The 19,126-nt window shown below is 42.6% G+C and overlaps 1 protein-coding gene across 1 annotated transcript; it reads left to right on the top strand.

Annotated features, from left to right (window-relative positions):
• The first annotated feature begins 213 nt into the window (after positions 1–213).
• Positions 214–17,363, top strand: rnf11b (ring finger protein 11b). The gene is made up of 3 exons (XM_076725988.1): positions 214–797; positions 13,248–13,417; positions 14,918–17,363. Exons 1-3 carry the CDS (start codon positions 675–677, stop codon positions 15,087–15,089), a joined length of 465 nt encoding a protein of 154 aa, XP_076582103.1. The 5' UTR covers positions 214–674; the 3' UTR covers positions 15,090–17,363.
• The last annotated feature ends 1,763 nt before the right edge of the window (positions 17,364–19,126 follow it).

Consider the following 19,126-nt stretch of genomic DNA (forward strand, 5'->3'; position numbering starts at 1 on the left):
GCGATGATGTAATATTTTCAAGATGGTACTGGTCATAGCAAAACTACCTTAAAATTGCAATAATAAAGACTTAATTTCTCGATTTTAGCCCTGTGTTTACGTTTTCAGCGAAGGGCAACGTGATCACAATTCTGATTGGCTGTGGCTAAGCTTCCTGGATGTAAGATGAAGGCTCATTGGCCCTTTTTCTTGCAGGGCGGTGCTTCGGTCGCTACATCACCACCCTTTGTCGTTAATCAGCTGCAAACTGGAAAGTCCCTGACAGCCACGGAGGTTTCAGTCAGGAAAACCGCGCCTTGGTTTGTCCATTTAAATGAGGGGAATTGATGTTTCCTTCGCTTCGCCGTGTCTGCAGATTTAAAATTCTGTGAGGTTGTTTCATTCGTGATTTTTTAGCCAACCGAGTAGATGCTCCCCTGCGAGTGCTAGCTGGTGTTAGCAGGCTAGCTCTTTGTGTGGCTAGCTGCTAGCTGAGGGATGTTTTGTTGTTGTTGAACTGAGCAGCCCTCCCGTCGTCTGGGAGAGGAGATTCATCAGCTGTGTATGGAAAAAACGCCTTCTCGACGCCTTCTCGCCAACTGACATTATCCGTGCGAGTGGCCCGTGAAATCCCACTATTTAACGATAGTCAAGCGACACCGAGAGAGGAGAGAGTTTGACCGAAGTGGAAGGAGATGGGAAACTGCCTGAAATCTCCGACCTCGGACGACATTTCTTTGCTACATGAATCTCAGTCGGACCGGGCCAGCTACGGAGACGGTGCTGACCCCGACCAGGAGCCACCGCCCCCCTATCAGGTAACCACCAGCTGCTTGGACTAAAACCAATTATCCCTCGTGTTTTTGTGAGAAGGTTAAGCAAATTAATTAAATACCTGAAGTTTAGATGATGTCGTGTGTTATGTCTGGTCCAGTTTATCAATGTCATGCCGCTGAGTGGCCAATAGAAAAGAAGAAGACCCCAAGAAACTGGTGTTAGACATCCAATATGTGAGGCTCGGTCAGCTGGTTACAGATCCTCAACATCAGCACTGGCTCTCAACCCATCCACTGACCCCGTCCCTTCATGGCTTTGACTCTAATCCTCTTTGTTTTATCTCCTGTCTCTGTCTGCCATTTCCCTGAAGTCATATTATGATTCATCCTTCACTGATATAGCAGGATGATATCATCACTTGCTCCAGTCCTCATTCAAACACACTAAACCATGTAGTTTTGACTCATGTTAAGTGGGGATGAAATAAGACACACAGACATCTATTATGGCCTGTTGTTCACTTGAACAGCATAAACTGTAATTTCAGGGACTTGAAACAAACCCCAGATCTCCTTTAAACATTGACTCTCATAAGTTTGTGAGCTGCTTCGTTCCCTGATCTCCTCCAGGGCAGAAACTTTGTTTGTCTGCTGTCCTTATTTCCTGAATTAGATTATCTCCAAACAGACCAGGTCATGCTGTAGCTGTAAATATGATTCATGGCGTTAACCCTTCTCTTGTGTGTTTTTCTATGTTAAGAGGCGGCTGGTATGCGTTATGTAAGGCCTTGGCACAGAGATTGCCTGTTACTAGGTTAAGCTAAGCCTTATCTGTAGATTTAAGATAAGTGTTTTAAAAGCATGGGAAACTGAAGGTGAGCTCAGGTCAGTACCGCATGTAGAAAGCTTCTTAATTTTGTATTTTAGATTCAGTGTGGTGTAGCCAAGTGCAAACCCCTCTCGTAAAGGATTTACAACAGAGCTCAAAATGTGCTGTAAAGCAGAAAATTTGCCCCTCAGTGTCTCAGTCTATTGTTTTCTGTCATTTGAAAAGCAAAATTTGACGTTCATAGTCATTTAACTTGATTGTATGGTGCTAGATCTTATTAGATAGAGATGAAGATAAATAGATGTAAAAATAGGTTTTTGAAATGTCATGAACACAGTTGATATTGGTTTCCTCTTTGCAGATATAAGTAACTTTCACCACAAATATAGTATATGACCAGGATATCAACCATGCCTCACCGCTCATGAGGATGGTATTCTTTGGTTCTTTATGGACTTCACTCTGTCACCACTACTGGGTGAGGTCAAGCAAACAGTGAATATGCACAACTAACAGTTCTAAAAAATGCTGAACATATATGTATAACTGAGGTGTGTTGTTGCATTGGGTGACATATTCCCTCCCAAGTAATGTGCATAGACTAATAATATTGAAAGCATTTTAATGATCTTTGGACAGTAGTTATGTGTTGGACAGATGTCACAGCACATGCTCAGAGTGGAGTAAAAGCCTTGTCTATTTCCAGCCTTTAATGTATGGTCTTTTTTTAATGTTTTATATTTATGGTCTACCTGGGCCTCACATATTAGGTTGCTTTCCTACCGGTTGAAAACTTGCAGGTTGGGCCCTCAGTGAACGGTCCGTTCCAGCCCCAGTTTGTGCCTCTCATGTATTAGCAAGCATCACAGAGTCACAGAGATAACCAGTCGTTTCTCTAAAAGATAATTATCCAGCGATGTTTGACAAGAGTTTTAAGTTTGCTTTAAAACAAGTTCTGCTATTCTGACAATCCTCTTCTAACCGTCTGGATGGAAAAATATTCCACCCACTATTTGATAAGAAATATTTTCAAGCCAGACGTTTGCTCATACACGAGAGGCTCAAACTGGGCCTTAGGTCAGTTCATGCAAACAGAGAAGAGACAGTTACAAGTTGCTGTTCATAATATTTGTCGTTTTTATCAGTGTCATGTCACCCATAGAGGACATTCATCCGAGTGACTCAGAGATACCACCTGAACAGGGCCAGGAGTTCTTGTTGTGTGCAGTATGTCACATCTGGCATACAGCAGCGTGTAATTAGGCCAAAGCAGCCAGCTCTGGTGTCATCGAGGAGTTATGTGTGATAAACATCTCAAACACAGCTTAATATCTTTGAAAGAGCTCTGACTAAGCTTTCAGTTGTGTTGAGAACTCTCTCACAAATCTGTGCAGTTTGTTTGTACCGGCAGTTTCACAAGAGGGTTAACTAACTAGTTAAACCCTACTTATAAAGGGCTCTTTCAGACCTGCCAGCGCTTTTCTCTCTGGTGACCACAGTAATCAGCACCTTCACCATCTGAACCCTGCCTGAGAACACAGCACACATTTTTGTGTGCTTGCAGTTCAGCTTCACACTCTTTGGAAGTGCTGTGTGTGATAGAAGGGGCACTAAAGGCTCTGCTATACTCAATTTGAAATTGAATTTGCCGTTTTCTTAAAAGCTGTCAACTCCGGGCCTGGTTTCTGGAGGTCTGAGGGTGAGGTTTGTTAGTCATGGTGAAAAACATAATGCTGGAAATCCCAACACTGAAATCCCAAACAAAAACAACACGAGCTTTGGCTGGGCTTAGGTTACAGGAAAATGAGTACAGAAGAAGGACATTGATGGATGAACCCAGTATTGTTTTACAGCAGAAAGGGCAGTGGGATAGATTATTAAGTTTTGTCTTGTAACAAAAAGGAATGAAAGGGAGTTTTTCAGTAAGAATCTCCCATCCACTGACTCCATTTGAAATACAATTAAACCATAGAATGATAAACTAGATATCATTTATTTGATTTATTAAGATTTGTGTCTCAAATGCTGAATTCTGGCATCCTCTGTTTTCTGTATATGGGTCATGATTCAGGCCCAAACATATAGTATTATCTGTGATTCCAGTTGAAGCTGTTGACTGAAATACACAACAGAAAGGTAGATCCCTGGGCATTCAGGGAGCCAGCACAGAGGATTTCTTCCCAAATTTCCCGGACGCATTTTGCTAAACGACAGGTAGACTGGGAGACATAGGGGAGCGGCGAATGACGCTGTATGAAAATGTCAAGTTGTGACTGGAGGTTTGCACACATTGTTGCCTTATTCTGCGTGCACAAGAACAGCGCATGTAGAACAGTACACGGTCTGCTGCAGTTTGACTTCATCTGTCACAATGACACCAATCAGACCGTGTTTCCTGAGAATCCACAGTCAGCAGTGAATCAGAGGAGAGTGAATTCCAGCATCTGGAGCTGAGTCTGTCCTCTGCCCGGCCAGAGGCTGCTTTGGTGCCGTTGAATAATTTCCTGGCTGAAGAGAGGCTATGCACAGACGGGCATCTGCAAGGTTCAAGGCCAACTTAAGTCATAGGTTGAAGAAAGAAAGGGCCGTATGTGGACACTGCTCACAAAAACCTTTTTTGTCTAATGCATAACCAAATTTAGCTCTCAGAAAGCCAAGAAAGGAAATATTCTTACACCTGTTGTCATTATTGAACTAAAAAATCCAACCGTACACCATCTGGCTTTTACTGAACTAAGACTAGCTTAATTGGCTTGTTAACTCGGACTCGACAAAAACCGAATAAAAATCTCCAAAACCGTCTTTGTTAGTCTTTCCACTGTTCCAACAATCACCAAAGAAAAACCACTGATGGAAAGGTTTTTGGTTTTTATGGATTCTAGCTCAATAGTTGATCAGACAGGCTGTATTGACATCAGATGGATGGATGAATGGACGGACGGACGGGCGGACAGACGGATGGATGGACGGACGGATGGATGGATGGCTGTTGAAAGCTAAGTGGATGAGATCATCCCTCTGAGCCCACCACTTAGGCTCGTGGGCCATTTAATGTCTTGTCAAAATGATTTCAAAGTGGGCGAGTGTGTGTGTGAGAGTTGTACTCATATTTGTTTCGTGTCAATTGAAGAGGCTAAAAAGCAGGGGGAGGTGCAGTTCTCTGCGTGCTCCTAATAATATTGTGAAGGCTGTAGTTTTATGCGTTTGTGTGCTGCACCCAACACGCTGTGTCTTGAGTGTGGTGATTTGGAAAGCAGCTGGTGAGACGAGTGCTGACTCATTGCTGTGGGACTGGGCTGTGAGAGATAGGGCGCCCCTGCGTGTTTGCTTTTGAGAGGGAGAGAGTTTGTGTGTGCGCGCTTATGTGTGCGTGTGTGTGCATTTGGACCCCTGGTATGGCTTGCAGTGTCCCTGTCTTCCTCATAAGCCTCAGAGATGGGAGCAGTGACAGGAGTTTTCATTGATCACTTTCAGTTTTGCACAAAGGCCTTTATGCTGCTGTCAGCTAGCTTTACGGCCCAACCTTTTTGGCTGAACACCTTGCAGACTTTAAGAAAGATTCACTGTGCTTGTGTGTGTTTTCATGAAGCTGATTTTCTGAATACACTTCAGTTTGTAGCATTTTCTTTTTCTCACTTTTTTTGTGAACATGAGGCCTAGAGGATAAAAAAGGATCTAAATACATCAAATAGGCGCCTCCTGCTAAAGTCAAAGACAAGGCCAAATGTCCTTTCAGGTGGTTAAGGAGGCCAGGGGATGCACACCACTGACTGCAGTAGATAACACACACACAGCTGAGGAGCACAGTCTGTCAACCAACCAGACAAGACGAGAGGCCTTGCAGTCAGCAGTTCGGTTTTGGGCTCAGCCAGCTTGGTCAGAAGAAGAAATGTGGAGGGGGGGGAAAGGTTACTGGAGAGGTGGTTTGTAATTAGCTGTCAAACCTGGAGTGGAGACGAGGGAGAGGAGATAGAGGGAACCACTTGAGAAGGAGGCTCTCGGTCTGCTTCCAAGGAGGAATTCAGAAGTTCAGCTGCTGTTGAATATATAAAACATGTATGTCTAATATATAGTCACTGTTGGAGGGGAAGCTTTTCAATTGCAATAGGTTACAGAGTACTAGTTAATATTTCAGTTACTTCATCAAAGTAACGCAACTTATTACTTTTGATTATTTCTTGATTTCCTTTTTTTAACAAATGTTTAAACTGGGCAATAAAGCTGGGAATTTGACACTTTGCACTGTGCAGTATTGGTAGAGATTTGCTGATTCCACCAGGAAAACGTTGAATTTCCAGCCCCGAATGGCGTTCTTGTCCGATGACACGGCCACCTGCCTTGACGTGGTCGGCTGGTCGCAGGCATGACGGCCTCAGGTTGCCTAGAGCGATGTGCATTGATTTGATTGGCAGATGAGAGGCAGTGGAAATTCAAACAAGAGAACCAATCAGAAACAATGCTCCAAATTTGAGCTCATTCTGCCCAGTGAACGGAGTCCAGATACAGCTCCTTGTAAGCCATCCTACCCTCAAATTTGTCCCCATGGCTTTGTTGACCTACGTCGACTGGAAATATGCCAAAAGCAGGAATTCCTGCATGGTGGAAAGATGAAAAGCAACAGAATGAATGTTAGATTCGGATGTAACCCCTTTGTAATCAGCAACATTCAGATTAGTAACTGTAATTTAATTACGTATGTTATCTCAGAAGCTGGAACGGACACATTGATTTTCAGTTATGTGTAACTAGTTACTCCCCAACACTTCGTATAATGTGACATGTAGCAGCTACTAAAAATTAACCTGATTGTAAGACTGCCTGACACCTGGTATTCATCTTTTATTTCATTAATGTGTTAGCCACTGTCTGAAACAGGCCCGACATCAGTCGATATCGAATGTGTTGTCAAGCAGTAACTCTGCTGCATGTGATGTAGTACGCCTGAGTCATAGTTAAAAAAGCACAACCTACACTTGTAGATGTGCTATAAAAAAACACTTTGATAGTTTTTCTGCTGTGGTCTGCAGGTTCTTCCTTCTACTCTTGTAGACTGCAGTCAGAGAAGAAAGGAAAAGACTGTGACTTCCTTACTGTGTTCAGGTAACGCTGTTGTGTCGCTCAGATGAGTTCATCCAAAGTGCTTCTGACTTCATCACAGGTGTGACTGAGTCACTTAAACCAGATTTTTAGTCTTGTAAGGCAGCCCTTTGGGACCAACCATCTTGACCTAATATGGTAACAGAAACATTTCAGGGGTGGAGGAGGCAGTGCTGACAAACAAGCCATTGTACTGTAGGTCAGTGACATAGTCTGTGGGCTTTGGCTGACATAGCCACATGGAGGTGGCTGTTCCTGAGTACTCACCACAAGCACCAGGACTCCCAGTAACTCTTTTGTCTCTCCACGACTCTTCTCAGAGAGATATTTGGCAGCCCTGGCTCATATGACCAATGGGGTCAGGGTGGTTTGGTCATTATATTACAGTGGTTTATAAGTGAAAGGCCATGAAGCGCTTATATAATGTGGGGCAGGCTGTCATAACTCCCCTGATATTTGTTTTCACTGGCTGATGCTGTTCCAGCATGATTAAGTTATGGCTATTGTTAAAATTGTAAAAATAAATGAAAGTGTATTATTACTTTTCACTTAACTTCATTTCCCCTAAATACACTTTTCCTTTTTCCACCACGATGTGTTCATTATGTGCATAATCTACAGTTGTTCTAAGGCTACAGTAAAGCCTTTGTATGAGCTTCGTCATGTGTTATGTGTAAACACTGGGGCAAAGACTCTTAGCCTACGTCAACATCTCCAACTTCCTGCTCTTCCAGGCTGATGAAGTGATGCGATACACAGAAACTGTTATCATGGTGCCGTCCGCCTGTCCTGTTATCACATCAACAAACACATCCTGTGATACTAATGTCCATCCTTTCCCATTGTTGTCATTGTTGCATGTGCGTGTTTGAGTGATGAACTGATTACATACTTGCCTGTATTGTGTGCAGGTGTCTGCAGGTCTTGTTCAAAGGTTTGGTTACTCCAGTCCCTGGACAGAGGGCTAAGATTTCAGAGCCTGAGAACGCTTCATGTTTCTGCTGATTTTTTTTCACTCTTAAGTGCATATTGACTCTGCTTCAGTTTCACAAAAGACACCTTTTGCAAGTAGATATTTCCTGTGCTGGATATGATTGATTTTTGGAACATTTGCAGGCAAAATGGACATTAAAAAAACGCCAAGACATTATGGATGCATTTTTTTCTATTTGTGAAGCCTTATGACTAAGCTGTTCTTGCAGCATGTGTTAAAACAGGAATTTTGCCCAGTCATCATGCTGCCTGTCTGCAGCCCCTTTCCCACATGGACATTAGCCCTTAAATGCTCAGGCTGCTCTGGTATGCCAGCATCATGTGGGCACAGCCAGGAGCTACGGTTTGAAATTGTTTTCCTACGGTGGCAGTCTGCCAGCTCGGTGCCGATTTTGCAAACGTTACATCATGGCTTGGGTGGGAATAAAGCAGTAATATTCCCAGAATACTACAGCATGCAACAGGTTAAGTTTTTGCAGTTTTTATTGCAGTTTTATTTAGCCATCGAGGTGAGCCTAAAGCGCAAGAGGCAAACTGTTTGTACAAAGCCCTGTGCAAACATACATTTATCCCCTTTAGCATCAACTGCTAACCCGCTGTTGGCCTGAGGAGCTGTTAACTGTTAGTAGTTTCCTCATTCACAGAGAACAGAGGCTGTGGTTAGCATGATTTGGGTCAGCGACATGAAGTGTGTTCTGCTGTTTGAGTGGTACGAGAAGTTACAATGGAGAGTTTGATATTTCCTCCCTGTTGTGAAACCTGCTAGATGCTGAACACACAACATTTCAGAGAATTATAAAACTACAAACTTTCTGTAGAGTTTCTTTCCCAGGTTGGTCATTTCACTGTAAAATAAGAGTTAAAATCAGCGAGGAAGCCAGTGATGTTGCAAGCGAAAACGGGCTTGTACGGTTCTAACCCATTTTCACATCCCCTGCATGGACGCACACACACACACACACACACACACACACACACACACACACACACACACAGGCGTACGACGATGGGGGAAATCTGGGCTCTGTGTTTGTGTGCTCTTGAATATAAAGGCTGTTGTCTGTTATTGAACTTGTGGCCTGAGAGTGCCTCTCTCTCTCTCTCTCTCTCTCTCTCTCTCTCCTTTTTTTCTGAATGTCTTTCAATTAGTGATGGATGATGGAGGAGCCAGGATAAACACCTCTCCTCTCTAGCTTGCTTTCTTTTGCTTTAACTCTGTGCATCTGCTCCCATACAGTCTTCACCTTCCTCCCGCTCTCCATTTGTAGTCTGGGCCTGGCAGGCTGACAGTTTCGGCAGCCTACAGCGTGCTTGGCAGAGGAAGCCAGGGTCTGCACTTTGGCTCCCCTCCCCTTAGTCCCACTTTCACCCTCGCCTACTCCCTCTGTCTCACTCTCCACCTCTGTTGTCCTTCTGGTCAACCTGAGGCCACATAATGAACAGTTGTCACAGCCCAGCTGACACGCCATGTATGAAGGAAGGGAAAGGCATATGACAACAATTACACTGCTGACCACTGCACAGCTAAACAGCCGGACCCTCACACAGAGCACAGCTGCTGCCCCTCTCTGAGGCCCTGTCTATAGCTTTTATTCCTGCTGCCTGGCTGCCGTCTCTTTTTGAGTGGCTGTCAGAGGAGCAGCAGACAGCCTCATCAAGGAAAGTTATGCTGACTCATGGCTTAAAATGCTGCGTTTGCTACCTAGCCAGGACATCTTTTTTATGAATGTTTTCCATGAAAATCCTTAACTGGAAAAAAAAAGCCTTTCAAGAATTAATGTTGACTAGTGCCCATGATGCTTGCTAAAGCTAAATTAATGCATCATTATTGTATCTGTGAGGGTCTCATCAATGAAGGCTCTTCTACCTTCAGTGTTGACAGATGTCGATCGGGTTTTTGTCTGCTTGATCATGAATGTTATCGCTTCTAATTTCACCATTTAGGGAGATAATATAGCTAAATTCACATTATTCTGTCATTTGATGACATTTTGACTGCACAATCACAACAAAGTGACCCCAGAAAGGAGGCAAAAGATGCTGTGTCATGTTTCAGGATTGCAGCTTTGATTTAATAGCCTACATACATGCTTCACTTAGGGTAACCTTGCACCAAAAACAGTTTGAGTAACAGTGTAATGTGTTTAAAGGCTCATCAGACACCCAAACATCACACAACAATAGTAATCATATCTTTTTTTTTTTTTTTTTTTTAATGTTATTTTTATCAGGGAGGAACATACAAAACCCTTTCAGTATATTTACACACAAAAAAACATGTACAATAACATGTGGCACGCACACCACTTGTACAACTACACCAAAATACATTCTCCCATGTATTTCTCTCCCTTTCATTTTACAATGTGCAAAAAAAATATCTGAACAACGGATGTCACACTTCCTCATTCTGTCATGAAGATCTACTCACAGCGATTTTCAGTCATCCCAATATTTAGCAGTCTGGTACTTGAAACCTTGTAACAAACATTCTCAAAGTAGTTCAGGTCTCCTTGGTCTTATATATCTAATCCATTTCGACCACCATTTCTTAAATTTCTCCGATTGTAGTTTTAAAGCGAATGTCAGTCTCTCCATAATATAGATTTCATGAACAGTTCTTTGCCAGTCTTCCAGTGTTGGTGTGTTGGGTTGTAGCCACTTTCTTGTCACAGCTTTCTTCCCTCCAATCAATAATATCTTCATTAAATAATTGTCTGCTATTGATCGGGTATGCAATGCCATGATACCAAAATACATTGAGCGGATATCCAATGGAACAGTAATTTGAAACATGTATTCCAGACAATCATGAATATCAGACCAGTAGGACAAAAGTTTCGGACAATCCCAAAATACATGATAATGATTAGCTAAATCTGAGCCACACATCCTCCAACAGTTTGTTCCACCACCTTGATGTCTCCTCTGGGCAGGGCTAATAAAGAATCTGATAATGTTTTTCCAACCGAACTCACGCCAACTGTGTGAAGTTGTGGTTTTCCATTGTAATTTGCAGATGCAACTATCATATCTTTTATGACCGTAAAGTAAACAATAGAATTACAAAGTAATCCACCAGGAATGTGCACTTGCATGCATTTGATTGCAGGTCAGGTTGGGGGTTATGCAGCAGACGTTGTACCAGGTTCAACTTTTTTGCCACATGACCCAGACTGTCTCAAGTCAAACAAATGAGATGGCTCTGTTTTTTCATGCAGGGTTACTCTCAGTCTGAATGCAGCCTCAGACAGGCATGCCAGCAATTTCTAATAATAATAGTGTTTAAAAAAAAAAAAAAGCCAGGAGCAGGGTGGGAAGTTAACTTTTCAAAATGTGAATATCTACCAGCCACTGACAGAATAATGAAAAACCCAGTCATCATTTAGTGCCCGGAGTCTAGCAGCCACTTTGATTTTTTATCAGCATGTGAGTTTCTGATTCTCAGCCACATTTTGATTCAAGTGTGTGGTGCTTTGTGTCAAAAGGTCATCTCTGCAGTGTGGTTATACAGGTGGTTAATGAAGGAGCTCACTTAATGGCATTAGAGTGGACTTAGCCTAATCCCTGACCTGGCTGTTGGATCCCTTCAGTTGCCTGACGTGAGGGATTGGCGTGCTTTAGGAGGAGAAGCAGCGAGTCGGTGGGCTGAAGAGTGTGTGCTCTGCGAGGGAGAGGAGGAACTAGTACTCTGAGTATATAAGACTGCATCAGAGTGGAGGAAGGAAAGGAAGATGCACAGTCATAGACCACAAACTGAGAGATTTGAGTGAATAGAAAGTCGTTCGGAGAGGAGAAAGACGTGTGCAGACGCTGTTAGTTCACAGTACAGACAAACAAAATGCATACTTATTCTCCCCTGAATTTATGTTTCAGCTCTATTTTCATTATTTCAGTTTTCTTTGTCACAAGTATGATGTTGTGTTTGTTGTATTTCAGCTTTTCTTTTTTTGTTTAAGAATATTAAAGTTTTTAAAAAGAGTCATCTTTTAGTAAAAATGCTTAGATTTTTTTATTACGTTGTACAGGTTTGGGGTGTGCTAATATGGCTTTTTCTGTTTGTTTGACTCATTACGATCTGATACGGAAACACTGTTGATGCGATTTGACTTTCATTACACTTTAGACTTTGACTTATGTGGTTTTGTGTTTCAGTATGTAAAATGTTACTGACAGACATAATGAAAGACCCTCGACGTGTCACTTTTCACAGTCTCACTTAGTTCAGGCCAAAGCAGGTTCTTGTCGACCACAGTGGAGAGGGTCAGTGAGGTTTTGGCTGTTTTGAAGTTTGGTGCAGGTCATCGACTTTCCAGTTTCAAGAGTAGAAAATTTAGGCTGGACCGTATACAATGAATTGTTTTGAGGACGTGAACAGAAAAGTTGAAAGATTAGCGAGATGTTTCCTGGTATGAACAGTCAGCGGCGACGGTTGCAGCAGTTGATGGTTGACTCCCAGGAGAAACGTTCAGAGAGAGCTTCGCCGGAGTTCCTAATTCATTACTCTTCAAAGTGTAGACTTGCACTTAAATCAGAGTCCAGTGAAACTTTTCTTAATCCTGTTTCAAAAAACAGGTCCATCTGAATCTACAGCAGCTCTCTGCTGAGGCAGCTGTTTGGAGAAGGCATGGGGAAACAGTACCACCTACTGCCTGCAATCATAATCCCACCACATGGCCAGAAATATTGTTTGCTTGAAATGAATCATTGATTACATCAGCTATTGACAGTAGTTAGTGTGAGCGTTTCAGTCAACTCTGACAGTCAGTACTTTGTGTAGTGAGCCAAAGTGAAATCCACCCTTCAAGGTAGGGGATTTACATTCTAATGCTTACCAGTATTGTATTGGCAGGTAGTGACATTATTCCACCGCGCAGAGTTAAAATAAACATGTCCCAGTTCATAGGACATGTTTGTGCCACAGTCAAAAGAACATTTCCCATGTTTGTGCTTCATCTGCCAGACCTGGCTTGACTTTCACCAAAAGAGATATCAAGAACCACAACTTCTGCTTTTGTTAAAATAACCTCTCACAATGGTAGAATTGAGAGTGGAGAGGGGGCTTTGATAATTATGCAACAAGAAAATTAGTGTGCAGTGTATCTTTGAAGTCATATTTGACATATTTCCTGCCACAAACCATTCTGTCAACCAACCCTGAGAATCAGTTCTGTGTATTTCTCTGGAAATCATAACGCCCAGTGCTATTTTCAAGTTGTGCTCTTACATGCCCTGCTAGAATTTGTAAAATTTGCTGTTTCCTGGAAAGTAGTGAGCAGAGTGGAAACTGTCAGTGGACCTGTGAGATACGGAAGTTGAAATGTAGATATCAAGAAAAATGGCTGCACGGTCAAGTTTTGTCGCTCACGCCACAAAGCAGCTCACTTACAGTATGCTAAAGAGCAACTGTAACAAGCCTCAAAGCCTCTGGAAGTCATTTGGGGTGATGAGACCAAAACTGAACATTATGGCCACAACCAAAGGATAATATTTTTTTTATAGCAGACAAGATTCGCTAGATGGTTATTTCTTCTGACTTTTTCTTTTTTTGTGGTCTCTCTCTCTTTGTGCAGGAGCAGATCCATGTGCCTGTCTACCACCCGACACCCAGCCAAGCCCGTCTGGCCACTCAGCTGACAGAGGAGGAGCAGGTCCGCATCGCCCAGAGAATCGGACTCATCCAGCACCTCCCGAAGGGCGTGTACGACCCAGGGCGGGATGGCTCCGAGAAGAAGATCAGAGAGTGAGTAGAAACCCTGGGTGGTCAGACACAGAGTGGCCTTCTTTCAGAGCCCCAATCTATGTTTAAGCAGGATGTTTGTTGGTCTTTAAAAACGCTTTAAATAGAATGAGCTAAATTCCTGGTCTGAAAACAGGATTTAAAAAATAATCTCAGACAGAGTTTCTGAAAACATTTCATTCAAAAAGTGTCTGATCTTTTATTAGGAGTTGGAAAGTACAACCACAAAACCACCGTTGAACAATTTACAGCTTCCTGTTGACACTTGTAAATGAATTCAAAATCATGAGAGCTTACTTTGTCATTATTAGTGTGTATGCACTGCTGTCATACCGACATGAATGGTTATGCAAACTCAATATTTCCTAATATTGTTATCACATATTGTGACATTTTACAGTAAAGTCTGTAAAAGCAGTCCATGTATTATAGAATCTATAACACATAATTTAATGCATTTATTGCAAGTTCAAAGCTTTGTTAACATGGCCATTTGGTGTTTTTAATGCTACAAAACAGCATAACAGCAGCAAAAAAAAAAAAGCAGTTAGCTCTATGGCTGAGTGTTTCCACTTTGAAACTGCAGTGTCAGAACTACAGATACAGATAGGCAGGGTTTAATCTGTCACGTATCTAAGCAACCAATCCCATCAGCTTGTGGTGTGGGACTTTCCATATTGTTAGCATAATGCTACAGCAAAATGAAGGCTATCACAGGAGAAGCCAGGTGTGGGTACGTGTTGTTCTTTTGCAAAGTAAGTTTCAAAATGTCTCCTTTCAACCCACAGCACAAAATACAGAAATAGCAATGATGTGGACATTTAGCCACATCAGAGACCAAAGATACAATACTATGTATAACTTGACTAACCCTAAAAACAATGCTATGCATGTGGTATTTCTGCTCAAGTGAGCACACAAACACCAATCAGGAGCGGTAACGTTGCTATGATACAATATCAGTAATGGACTAGATGCTTTTCTCCAGAGACTGTCTGTAGCGTTCAAAGCCTTTATTCCAAGCCTTTATTCTTAACAACACATCCAGATGTTTATCTTTACAAGGAAGGTAACTTGTCAGAGGTGGTGCTCAGGACCAAGCTTTATCTAACATCAACACATGATGAGCTGTGTGCTAACGTAGTCAGGATAAAGGCTTATGTTACCTGTTACTGTTACACTGCAGGGAGCAATTTCAGGTGGGGCTATTTGCATATAATTGCATATATTTAAAAGTCTATGAGGACAAAACACCCACGGATGCACTGTTTGCATTTTGCAAACACTTTCACTTTCCTCCTTTACATTTTTTTTACATTTTAAAGTAATGTGCTGCAAGTCATTTAAGTCTGCGTAGCATCAAATTACACTACAAAATAAAGTTTGTACTTTCAATTTAACATCCAGTTTTTTCTGCCTTCTTCGAGCTGACCATATCCAATCCCCAAAAAGTGTAGTTTGTAGTTGATGGGAAATAGCGAGTGTCTGTGTTCCCCCTCACAGGTGTGTCATCTGTATGATGGACTTTGTGTATGGAGACCCCATCCGGTTCCTGCCCTGCATGCACATCTACCACATGGACTGTATAGACGACTGGCTGATGAGATCCTTCACCTGCCCCTCCTGCATGGAGCCTGTGGACGCCGCGCTGCTCTCCTCCTACGAGACCAACTGACACACGCACATGCGCACACATATGCCCACAGACACCTGTGGACCAGACTGAACACGCACACACATACAATATGCACACAAATGAACATACACACAACTTTCATCTTGCTAACCCGTATCCTGGATTAGTAAAGTGGTGATATAAAGCAGTGACCATGTAAAAGATTAAGGATGAACTTTGTGTGTGTGTGTGCGCATGTGCGTGCGTGTGCGTGCGTGCGTGTGCGTGCGCGTGTGTGTGTGTGTGTGTGTGTGTGTGTGTGTGTGTGTGTGTGTGTTTGCAAGCAAGCATGCGTGTGCGTGCGTGTGTGTGTGTGCTGCACAAGTTCCTCACTTGGCCTGCTGGACAGGATTGGAGGAACGAGTGCTGGGTTCAACGACGAGCAGGAAGGAGCTGGATTGAGGAAAGGAGGATACAGATGAGAGGATAAAGGGCAGTCGAGGGGAATGGATATGACGGTTAACTGGTATGATTAAGAAACCTTTCCAAGATCCGCTTTTTACGCAAACACACACACTTCCTTTATTTAATCCCTAACATTGAAATGAAGAGCGACAGAATGCTGGAGGATGGACATGTGACCACCATCATCAGGCTGCAGACTGTGTTTGTTGGACTGCTGAAGCCTAATTACTTCAGTGTGGCACTGCAAGACAAAGGGAAAGAGACGCCCTTCAGAAGGTCTGCCAGATGCTTTGATGTGTCTCCGGACAGATGCCTGTTGCAGAGTCATATCGACTGCAAGAACTGTTACACATGCAGACATGTGATATAAAAACTGCTAAAGGTGAACATCAGACTTCAGACTGCGAACATCAGATATATTGCGCAGACATACCACAGGCCTCCACTTGGCCTCGAGTCATCTAGATCTTCTTAGGAGAAAAATAAGTTTGGTCGGTCGAATCGATTGTCCTGTGGCTTTGTGAAATCTGTTCTGTGTGTGTTTTGTCAGTCAGCATAAGGGCTCAGTTGAACCAGTGTTTACCAACAACACAGACATGGCAAAAGGTAATACAGTATGCGCTTTAGTCACTAATGGGATGGATAGCTGGTAGACTGCTGCTGTCAAGCTAATGACTTCTCATGACAACGAGACCTCAGATTATTGGCTGAAGCACAAGTAGACCACTTGACAAACCATTGATACGAATCAGATATTTGCACTTATTAATCAGACTTGTGACACGAGTTGACCGTATGCATCCAGTAATTATGTCTTATTAAAGCTTATGATTTGTGTTACCTACATTCTCATTACCATTGCAGTGATCTGTGATGATAGACCTGAGGGGTGGACTACGAAGAGAGATCAGTGAGTTAGCGAGACATTTTGAGCCGTGTCGATCTCGCCGTGTAATACACCCCCCAGGAGTACAAACATGATTCAGTTAAGGAGAGAAATAAGAACATGCCCAAGGGTGAGCTCATTCAATCCTGTTTTGTGGTCAAACCAGATCTAAAGCAAACATTACAAGGGAAACACCTAATGCTGGCAGGTGATACCATTATGAAACTGGTGATGGAGAATCACACTTACCTGTCCGATGTGGTCAGAAGCATGCTTGCTTTAGAAAGGTTCCATTTTTTCATTTTCCTCACATCAGGTTGAGGCCTCAATCCAAACGATCTCCTCACCACGCCCACTAAAATCGCCCACTTTACTATTAAAGCACAAAGAAATACAATTGTTCAGTTATATTTTCCTTCCCTATGCTAACTCTGGCCTACAGGTGGGTCTGTAAGACTTTGAATTAAGCAGGAACTGATAAATCATTTGAGCCCCCCCCCCCCCCCTCCTGTACAGAGGGCATGATACAGATCCAACACAATATGAAAACATGCCTTTAGTGATCTGTGTATGTGTGTGCGTACCTGCTTGTGTGTATGTTTGTACTGGGCTTTATTGGCCTTTGTGTGTGTGTTTGAGAAAAAAACTGATGGGGAGGGGGTGGGGGGGTTGTCAGCACCTTAGTCTTTGCACAGTGCTTTAATCTACGTAACTCTTTATGTTGTACATTGTCCTCCATCAGTAAGGTGGAGCCTCATGGCCTTAGGTTACACATGAGTGAGGGTTCATCATCAGCTGCTAAAATGTGGAGCAGATCCAGTTAACTTCAAGAAACAAGACGAAGGGGGGTGACTCGCAGACAGCCTAGACCGTAAATGCTGCTGCAGAGCTGTCATTGTACATGTCATTGTCATGAATACAAAAGGTGTGTCAAGAAAATTGTCAACTACATTGTCACAAAACTAATAAATAAATTGTCAGTGTCTTGTGGTGTTTCGATTGGATTTCTCTCACATCACCTGGTTGTAGGTTTGCACAACCAGTTCCCTCCGCCTTTCATCTTTTGTTCCTTGCGACAGTCCTGCGGAACAGCGGATGCCGGTTTTATACAAAGACCTTTTTTGCAGAGTTTTCATTTCAGTCTGGAGCCAGTCAACGCTGCGTGGGACCGGCAGCGCATGGGGCGGTGGGATCAACACCATTAAACCATGTCACTGTGTGCATGTGCATCTGCCTCAGAAGAATCGGTTTAATTAAAAATAGAATCCACATACATGTCCTGATCCATGTGATGACTACTCTCCCAAAGCTGTATGCACACCGATCAATGTGGCACTTTGTGAGAAGCTAACTTTTGAGCCGTTTGAACTCTGAACTGTTCCCGAGTAGATTTCCGAGTAGATTTCCCGTAATGTGCTAACAGCTCTGAGTTAGAAAATGTGCTCATATCCCAGGAAAATGACTCATGGATGTCAACACTGAGGGTCTGACATTCACTAACAATGAAACAGCTGCACAAAACCTTGCTTAATCACAGGCCAGACAGAGCCTTGGCTCTGTCTTTGGATCTTGGCTGAGACTTATTTCGAATGTTCAATCTCACAGGAGTGAAAAGTGAATGCTGCTTTGGGTGGACTTTCTGCTTTAAGGACAGGACTGAACATTAAGGTTTGCTCATATGTGAATGGGTTCTGTGTGTTGTATGTTTGTGTATGGATGCTTGTTAGACCTTGTTTGTAAGCATAAATATGCATATGCTATGTACTACAGGCAAATAATAAATAGACATTGCAACAGAACATAACTGCCAGTGGGTGTGATTTTTTTCCTGTGTGCAAACTAGAAAGGGAAGAATGCATTTACTTCCGGAAATGGATGTGTCTTGAAACTGACTTCAGAACTAAAAACCAAATTATGTAAAACGTATTACTTGTTTCAGTAGCTTCCACGCCAATGTGACCCAGTTACTCCCAGTCAAGATCAAAACGTATTGTGAAGAGGTGTGTCCTGTTCCGTCCTTTCACTGGGTCACACAAACCGTGTCATTTTTTAATTTCCACTGACACAATGACAATGTTTTTTTTTATATACCTTTATGATGATTGTGCCACTATGCCACTGTTAGTCATTTGTTTTATTTAGAAATGATAGTAAATTGTTCTCATGTCACACACTTATTTTGATTACTAATGTGTAATTCATCTATTTCACATAAATATCACTCGGCGTCACTGGGTATATATATTTCAGTAGCTTCCATGGGACTCAATGACAAATAAATACCAAAATGTGTGACTATACAAGAATTAAAACTAGAAGATGCACTAAAATCCATAATAAGGAGGTGTGTCCTGTGTGGCCTGTGTAGTGACACATTTTGGTATTGATTTAGAGGAAATACGCATGGACGTCTTTGTTTTTGTTTTTTTAATAATAATGATATTTTTTTAATAGGCGAGTACTGAAAAAAACATCGGTATTGTATTAAACAGTGTTGCAAATATATTGATGGTCCCTAACTCAACCCCCAGTGGTGAAGCGGAGGGCAGGAAGAAGAGTTAACCGTCCTCCTGCAGCCAGCCGCGAGACACTGAGGAAGAAGGCGCTGCTTATCCAACACAGAACTAACTTCGCCGCTGCAAAGGGCCGCTGTAGCCGAAATATTTGGCGATAAAAATGCTTTTAATAGTTCGATATTCAAACAGAAGACTAACAAATAGGAGTCCCCTCAGTCTAAAACCGTTAC

Source organism: Chaetodon auriga, chromosome 3, assembly GCF_051107435.1.
Source record: "Chaetodon auriga isolate fChaAug3 chromosome 3, fChaAug3.hap1, whole genome shotgun sequence".
Taxonomy (NCBI): domain Eukaryota; kingdom Metazoa; phylum Chordata; class Actinopteri; order Chaetodontiformes; family Chaetodontidae; genus Chaetodon; species Chaetodon auriga.